General features: G+C 69.1%; 1 protein-coding gene across 1 annotated transcript; it reads right to left on the bottom strand.

Annotated features, from left to right (window-relative positions):
• Positions 1-813: 813 nt before the first annotated feature.
• Positions 814-4992, bottom strand: NTN3 (netrin 3). Its single transcript, XM_069570540.1, has 6 exons — positions 2542-4992; positions 2282-2470; positions 2042-2191; positions 1823-1873; positions 1622-1696; positions 814-1268 (listed from the first exon to the last, which is right to left on the bottom strand). Exons 1-6 carry the CDS (start codon positions 3467-3469, stop codon positions 919-921), a joined length of 1743 nt encoding a protein of 580 aa, XP_069426641.1. The 5' UTR covers positions 3470-4992; the 3' UTR covers positions 814-918.
• Positions 4993-7905: the final 2913 nt, after the last annotated feature.

The raw sequence follows: 7905 nt of genomic DNA, 5'->3' as shown, positions 1-7905 counted from the left end.
CCCGTTTGTGGGCACGACGTCCGGGCTGCCGGGGTGGGGGGAGCTTCCGTGCGAGCCCTGAGGGGAGGAGCCCGGAGACCCGGGTCGAGAGAGACAGCCTGACGGAGACAAGAGACACGGACACAACGGGCCAGACAAGAGGCCGAACACAGTCACCGCGGACAGGGACGCGGACGCCCCGCCGGCAGGCGTGACGGGAGCCCGAGGCCGCCGCCGCCGCCGCCGCCGGGGGAGGAGACATGGCGCCCCCCGCCGGTCCTGACGAGGACAGGCAGCCCGCGTCGCCCAGCGCGTCTCTGGCGGCCGCACCGCCTCTCGGGGCGTCGGGGCGCTCTCCCGGAAATCAAAGTCCGAGGAGGTGGCGTCTCGGCGGTCCTTGGGGTGCTCTCAGAGCTCTATGGGTCCTGGCATCAGAAGGGGGTTCATAACTTTGGGGGGCGGTGTCAGTGCCTCAGGAACGCAGGAACGCTGAGGGACCACGACACGCGGGGCTCGGGGTGCGTGTCACCGAGGCCCCTGAGGTGTTCGCAGGGGTTCACAGCCCTCTGGGGGCATCGTGGTGCCCCCCCCCCGAGGAGGTAGATAGATAGATCGAAGGTGGGAGGGGGGCATGGGGTCCTTTGGATGACAACTGCCCAAAGGGGGCTCGAAACCGCTCTTTGGGGCTACCACATCCCTCCGTGTTGGGGCGGGGGTGTCGCTGCGTCGCTCACCCTTCCTGGGCGGGCGCTCGCGGCACCGGGGGAGGAAAGGGGCGGGGGCCCAGAGGGGCGGCGCGCGCGACGCGATCAAAGACTTCTCGTCAGGCAGATGCACTGAACGAAGGTGAGCCTTGATGACTGCGCCCCGCCCGGCCCCCGCCCGGCCCCCGCCCGGCCCCCGCCCGGCCCCCGCCCGGCCCCCGCCCGGCCCGCAGGCTCAGGCAGCCCCACAGCGCCCCCGCCGCTCGCGCCGCTGCAGCCTCCGAAGGCGTCTCGTCCACGCATCCCGCCAGGGCAACACGAGGCTCCCGCGGGCGGCGCTGAGCCCCGGCCCCCGGCCTCCGGGGCCCCCGACCGCGGCCCCCGGCCCGCCCCCCAGCAGCAGGTAGCGGCGGCCCGGCAGTAGGCGGGGGCAGCCGCAGGCGGCGTCCCGCGCCGGCACCCACAACGCGCTGCTCCCGCGCCGGGCGCGCTCCTCGCCGCTCCGGAACACAGCGAGCACGGCCACCGGGAAGCGCGTCCAGGAGCCACGCGCCTCGCCGTGCGCGCCCACCGCCACCTGCACCGCTGCGGGGGAGGCGAGAGGGGCGGGGTCAGGCGGGGCGGGGCCCCGAGGAGGCGAGAGCCGAGGCGCACGGAGTGCCAGCCGGGGTGCGGGTGCGCGTGCGGGTTGGGGGCGCGCGTGCGGGTTGGGGGCGCGGAGGAAGAACACAAAGAGGACACGCCGCAGCGGGAGCACCGAGAGGCCCCGGGGGCTGGCAGGATGGGGCCAGCGAGCGCGGAGGAGCTGAGGGACTGGCGGAATGGCCTTAGGGGCCAGCGAGGGTCAGGACCTCCAGAGGGAGAGTAGGGAGGGCAAGGTGAGGAGGGACGGGGGTCGGGCAGGAAGCCTGAGGGTGGGAGGCCAGAGCGCGGCCTACCGTAGTCCTTCCTGCAGAACTTCTTCAGGCTGATGCGGTAGCTGCCACGGGCAGGCTTGCAGTGCAAGTCGCAGTCTGGGAGGAGGGCGCAAGAGGAGGTTGGCACAGATCCTTCCCCCCTTCTCCCACCCTCTCCTCCGGCCCTCTGGGAATTCACCGCCCCTCCCCCCAAGGACATGCCCCTCTGGGACCTCTGCTCACCCTGGGGCTCCACAGGACTGCTCTCCTCAGTGGGTCCAGGGACAGGGGTCTCTGTGGGGAGGATAGGATAATGGGCTGCATTTGAAGGGGGGTCAGGGGCATCTGCAGGGCTTAAGAGACAATTGAGAGGAGCTAGGGATCTGCGGGGCCCAGGTGGGCAACAGCTCAGAGCTGGGGTGACCTCTGCCAAAGTAGTCCAAGCAGGGCACCGTCACTCACTAACACACGGTGCCACCGGAGAGCGGCTCTGCTGGAAGCCAGGGGCACAGCGGTTGCAGGTGAGGCCAGTGACGCCATCCTTGCAGGGACACTGGCCCGTGGTCTGGTTGCAGGTTTTGCCAGCAGCACCAACAGGGTGACAGTCACAGGCTGAGGACAGAAGTGGGACAGTCAGAAGCCCATCTGGGGTTGGGGAAACCCGGGAGGGTGAGGCGTGCAGGTGGCTGGCTGAAGGCTCACCCCTACAGGCGCGGCGGTCACTCAGAGCACGGCCAGGGTCTCGGTAGAAGCCCTCCCGGCAGTAGTGACAATGCCGGCCAGCGGTATTGTGGCGGCAGTTGAGGCAGACACCGCCGCTGCGGCGGCCAGACAGTCGGTACAGCTCCATGTTGAAGCGGCAGCGGCGGGCATGGCCATTGCAGGAGCAAGCTGCGAGGAAGGGTGGGTCAGGGACAGGCCGGCCAGGTCTCAGATCCCCAGGCCACCCTCCAAGGCCTCACCAAGGCAGGCGTGGGCTTCTCGGGCAGTGGCCCGCTGCCACGGCCTGTCGCAGTAGAAGGGCTTGCAGCGGCTGCAGTCCGGGCCCTCAGTGCCGTGCCGGCAGTCGCAGGTCAGGTGGCCTTGGGGGTCCAGCAGGCACCTGGACGCATGCCCATTGCACTTGCAGCGCCCGCCCACCTGGAGCTCAGTGGCTGAGTAAGAGTAAGGGGCCGTGGCCGTGGTGCCCCTGGTGTCTCCCAGCACGGCAGGCCTTGTGAGCACTACTTGAATGTCCGTGGCGGTCACCCAGTCTTGGAGCACCGGGCTGCTGTCCAGATCCAGGCCTGGCGGGCTGCCGTCCTGCACACTGAAGGCCAGCAGGCCACCACCGTCAGGCTGGGCCTGGGGCGCGGGGAAGCATAGGGCTTCGGGCCCCGGGCCAGCTGGGCCATCGGCAGGCGCAGGCAGGCGGCCGTAGTCCAGGCCACAGTGGGAGGAGAAGAAGCCGAGTGGGGTCCAGCTGCGGCCGTGGTCCTGCGACTTGAGCAGGGCCAGGGAAGTGGGGGGCGCCGAGCAGAAGCGCAGGCTCACGAACATCAGCTCAAAAGCCTTGCCCAGGGGCACTGTGAGGGTCACGTTGTGGGGCACCTGAGTCAGGGAGTCCGAGCGCCAGCACAGCGGGTTGGCGGTGCCGCCTGTGGAGGTCAGGAGGGCGGCGGGGTGCGCCCGCCGCGGGTCCGAAGCGTCGCAGGCCCGCGTAGCCGGCCGCCCGCACGTGCTGGAGGCCAGCACCTCGCGGCCCAAGGCCGCGTTCACCAGGCCCGGCACGCAGCCGCGGGGCGCGCCCGCGTCGTCATGGCAGGGGTCGGCGGGCGCCGGCGGCCCCGGGCTCAGCGCGGCCGAGAGCGTGCCCGCGGTCAGCAGCAGCCCCCAGGGCCAGCCGGGCATGGCCGGAGCCGCCGGGGCTCAGCCGGCCGGCCGGGGCCCCACGCCGCTGCCCTCGGGAGAGAGAGAGCCCGGTCCGAAGCTCTGCCCGCTGGCCTGGGGTGCCGAGCCACCAGAGCCCCCGGGCGGCCCCAACCGGGGCCCAGAGGTGGGCGCTGCCCGCGGGCACGCTCCGGGCCGAGCGGAGCAGCAGGGACGCCCGCGCGTCCTCCTGCGGGGCCTGGAGCGTTGACAGGCTTCGCCCCCGCCCTCGGCGCCTCGGCCGGCAGAGGTACCACCCGCCGCCCGCCGCTCGTACTCACCCACCGAGGGCCGGGTCGAGCAGGTCTCCCGGCCTCCCGGGACGGGCCGAGGGCGGGCGGGGCCTGGGGCGCCCCAGCCGCCGCCTCCTCCCGGCTGCAGCGAGGGCGGGCGAGCTGTGCCAGGAGGGGGTGGGGGGCGCAGCGGGCTCCAGCCTGGGCTCAGCCGGGGGCGGGGCTGCTCGGCCGGGAAGGAGGGAGGGGAGAGGAGGGGGCCGCGTCGGCAGAGCCGGAATCAGAAGCAGATTCAGACGCCGGCCGGGCCAGCGGGGGAGGGGGCTGGGAGGCCCTGGAGCCGGGGGAGGGGCCGCGGAGCCAGGAATGTGCTGGCGGGAGGGGGCTGGAGCGGGTGGCCCCGCCACGCAGCCCGTGGGGGACCACCCAGCCGGCCCCCGGCCCGCCGCCAGGCTCTTGACTGCTCCTGGGGTTGTGCCACGTGCTGGGCGGGGGTCTGGCTGCCTCCTCCCTCAGGCCCCTGAGGCACGCCGGGCCCTGGAGCTGAAGACTGGGTCCCGGATGCTCTCCTGGGTCCCTACAGGGCACACTCGGGGCAAAGGGAACCAGGCTGGGCTCGTGGTTGTGGGGGTGTCCCTGAGGCAGCAGTCTGCTCCAGCAGAAAGAATTCAGGATTGGGGCCAGGTCTGATTTCGAATCCACGCTGCTCTAGTTTCTAGTTGTGTGGTTTCGAGTCCTCAACCTGCCCAAGCCTCAATTTCCTCATCAACTAAGATGCCTATTATTCCCCCTTTGCTGTTGGCATTTCCTGAGCCGCATAGGAGCTCAACAGACCTGAGTTGCGGCAAAGCGTCCCAGGAAGGGGCAGCCCGACGCGGTCCGGGGCAGGAACACCAGAATACATCCACCGGGGAGCATCTCTGAGGCCTGAAGTTCCACATGGGAGGCTGACCCCAGGCCAGCCCAGCTGTCAGTGGAGACACCACGGGGGTGTGTCTCTGAGGCGGGGCTGCCACCCTCAGCTGGGCCAGAGACACTGCAAGGACAGAAGAGGATGGAGAGAAGCAGAATCCTGTGTACAGAGGCGGATACTGAAGGACACACCTTGGAGGAGCAGCAGGAAGACAGGGGGCTGGGCCACCTGCAGTGACTGACACTCTCTGGTGGGGCCCTTTACCAGGCCTGAGCAGCTCAAATGCAGGGGTGGGGAGCGATGGGACTGGTACTGGGGTCTGTCCCTCAACTTCCCAATAAAGAGAATATGCCCCTTAAAACAAACAACCAGGCACAAACGAGAGAGCTGGCAGGGCGCACGGTTCTGCTCTAGGATGGGTCGGTGCAGAAGGAGCGCCTTCCCACCCATTCTCTTCAAGATTCTTCAATCATCACCCCAAACCCATCTGGGATGGGGGGCCCTGGTGGGAGTTGGGGTTGGGGATAGATCCTACTGGGACGGTTACAAGCCCAGAGCTGGCCACGGTGGGGAGAAAGGCCTAGGCCCAGGACAGTGGTTCCCACGGGCCTGAGACAAGCCTCCAGGGAAAGCCTGGCTGTCTGAACTTCAGGACTCCTGCCTGGAAGGAGGAAAGTGGGGAGCAGCTCCCCTCGCCCAGCCCTGCAGGCTTTGTGTGCCGCACAGCCTCCTGATGAGGTGGGGGAGGGTGGGCAGAACAGCTGGTGGCCTCTGTTGTGGCTGGAGGCCCCCAGGGCTCGACCTGAGGAGTGTTCATGGGGTCAGCAGGAAGGGCCTCCACCCAGAGGGTCACTGCACCATTAGCCCCCCAGGGAGGAGGCTGCGGGCAGCCCAGGCTCTTCCCAGGAGGTATTCATTCTCTCCTGGTCCTGGGGCGGCCCTGGCAGATGGCGTGAGGAGAGCTAGGGAGGGCCTTTCCAGCAGCCCCCCAGCCAGCATCAGTGCTCCTTGTGGACTCAGCCATCTGTCCCAGCCCTGGACTGGGGCCTCTCACGCTTTGCACCTCTGCTGGCCCTGCCCCCACCTGCAGCCCCAAACCCTGCTGCAGCCCTCCCACCCCTGCCCTCACCCAGAGGGACAGCCGCTAGCTGTGGGCTTTGGGTACCCATCTAGGGGTCCCAGCAGGCCTCAGGGGGCTGGGGTTTTTCCTTAAAAGGCCAGCTGATCAAATATTCCCGGCTTAGCTCACTACCTACTCTCCCGCCAGACGCTTGCAAGCCACCACTTGTTCATTTATAGCGCAAACATTTATTGAGCGCCTATTTTGCCCCGAGGGGCTTCCACACCAGCGGGGAAGAAAGATAGCTAGGGGAGGGGGACACAGCACACTGTGCCTCGCCCGGAGGTGGGTAGCCACGCCGAGTCCCCGGCCTGCCGCCGCCTTGGGCCTCGCGGGCCGCGCCGACCGCCGCCAGCCCTGCGCTCAGCCAGGCCCGCTCTGCGCGCCAAGCGAGACGCTGAAAAGCAGCGCTGGGCGGAGGCGGGTGCGAGAGGGGCAGAGCCTAGTCGGGGGAGGGGAGGGAAGTGGCTCGAAGCCCCCAGAGTTCGGGCCTCCTGAGCGGTCACAACGGAACGCTCTGGGGAGGCGTCTTGCGAGGAGGCTTCCGCGACGCGCGCGGCACTGCGGCAGCCGGGCCCAGGCGAGGTCGGCAGGGAGGAGGCGCCGGCTGGCCGTGACCTCGCAGCGGAGGGGGCTTGGCGCGCGGGCTCAGGGCGCCCCTGGCTCCCGCCGGCCCCCGCGCCCGGCCCTCTGCCGCCGCCGCCGCGCGCGCCAGCACAGGAAGGCTGCGGCCAGGAGCCCGAGGCCCGCGCCGAGCGCCGCCAGCGCCGAGCCTTGGGCCAGGTCCAGGCGGGGTCCGCGCAGCGAGAAGGTGATGGCCGTGGCGGCGGCGCCGGCTAGCAGAGCCACGGCTCCGAACGGCAGGACGCAGCGCGGCCAGGAGCCCCCCGCGCCGCCGGTGGCCAAGAGCAGCGCGCGGAGAGCCCGGGGGGGCTCGAGGACCTCAGCCGCGGGCGGGGGCTCGGCCGCGCTCATGCCTGCGACGCGGGGGCTGCGCTCCGGGTGGGTGTGGGTGTTCCCTGCAGCCCCACTCGCCCCGCCACCTCGGAGCGGATTGGCCGGCGAGGCGGTGACGCCAGCAGGGCCGCCGGGGCCAGGAGGTCTTCGCTGTCGCCTCCAGGCGGGGTGTGGAATGGGGCGGGCGGGCGGCCGCTGACCCGGAGCGGGTCTGCCTTTCTGGCTCTGGGGGGCCTTGTGTTGGGACCCACCCAGACCGCTCCCCTTGTTATCTGCTGGAACCGCCCTGCGCGTGAAGGCTCAGGTGCCCACCCAGACCGCTCCCCTTGTTATCTGCTGGAACCGCCCTGCGCGTGAAGGCTCAGGTGCCCACACCGGCCCGCAGAGCTGGCCCTGGAGAGGTGGGTCACTGAGTCAATAATCATCTGAGCTCCGCTAGAGACGGAGGGGTAGCGCCCTCCTGCCAATAGGTAAGGTGCACAGCAAACAAGTGAAGCAGTGGATGAAATAACTGCGGTGGAGACCAGCTGCTATGGAAACGATTCTCGAGCAGCCCAGGACGGGTGGTGGTGGAGCTCGCCCTGGAGACAGGATTCCTCCAGATCCCAGCACCTGGGAGTAAGCTCTGGGGGCAGGTGTGCCCCACCCCCCTCTCTCTCGCTCCTTCTCGAGCTTCACTCCCCGAGCTTCACTCCCCGTAGGCCCCTCGGAGCAGTGAGGGCCTCTTGATTTTTCCCTTCCTACTTTGGTCTGTCACCTGGTCCCCAGTAGCCCCAAAGGCCTGGGACTCCACGTCCAAGGTTTCTGGCCTGTTGAACTGTGGGGCCTTTTACAAATAGTCTCCTGCAGGGTGGGGCCACCCCAAGGCTGCTTCAGCATCACCCAGTTCACCCCCAACACCTGCAGTGCTTCAGCAGGCTCGCAGGAGACCTGGCCTTCTCCAGGAGTTGCCGGCCTCCTGAGGCAGAAGCAGTGTTACTATTGTTGCCCATCACTGTCCACATAGGGGGCCACTGCCCAGCCCTGAGGCTCGTGCTTGGTTCACAGAGGTGTTCACTAAAGACTCACGACAGGGACACCACCGCCTGGCAGCCCTCCTCAGGGCCCAGGGCTGTGAAGCCTATAACACCATCCTACTCATCTTCACCCCAGCGGTGATAACCACCACCCAGAAAGGCGCTGGGGACGACGCACA

This window comes from Ovis canadensis, chromosome 24, assembly GCF_042477335.2.
Source record: "Ovis canadensis isolate MfBH-ARS-UI-01 breed Bighorn chromosome 24, ARS-UI_OviCan_v2, whole genome shotgun sequence".
Lineage (NCBI taxonomy): Eukaryota > Metazoa > Chordata > Mammalia > Artiodactyla > Bovidae > Ovis > Ovis canadensis.
This window is presented reverse-complemented; position numbering and strand designations above follow the sequence as displayed.

Bases quoted from the DNA above. Each gene is read 5' to 3' on its own strand.
- NTN3 (XM_069570540.1), bottom strand. From the start codon at position 3,469: ATGCCCGGCTGGCCCTGGGGGCTGCTGCTGACCGCGGGCACGCTCTCG. The intron at 2,471-2,541 runs GTGAGGCCTTGG...CCTTCCTCGCAG, and splicing joins AGAAGCCCACGCCTGCCTTG to CTTGCTCCTGCAATGGCCAT. The intron at 1,874-2,041 runs GTGAGTGACGGT...TCCTCCCCACAG, and splicing joins TCCGGTGGCACCGTGTGTTA to AGACCCCTGTCCCTGGACCC.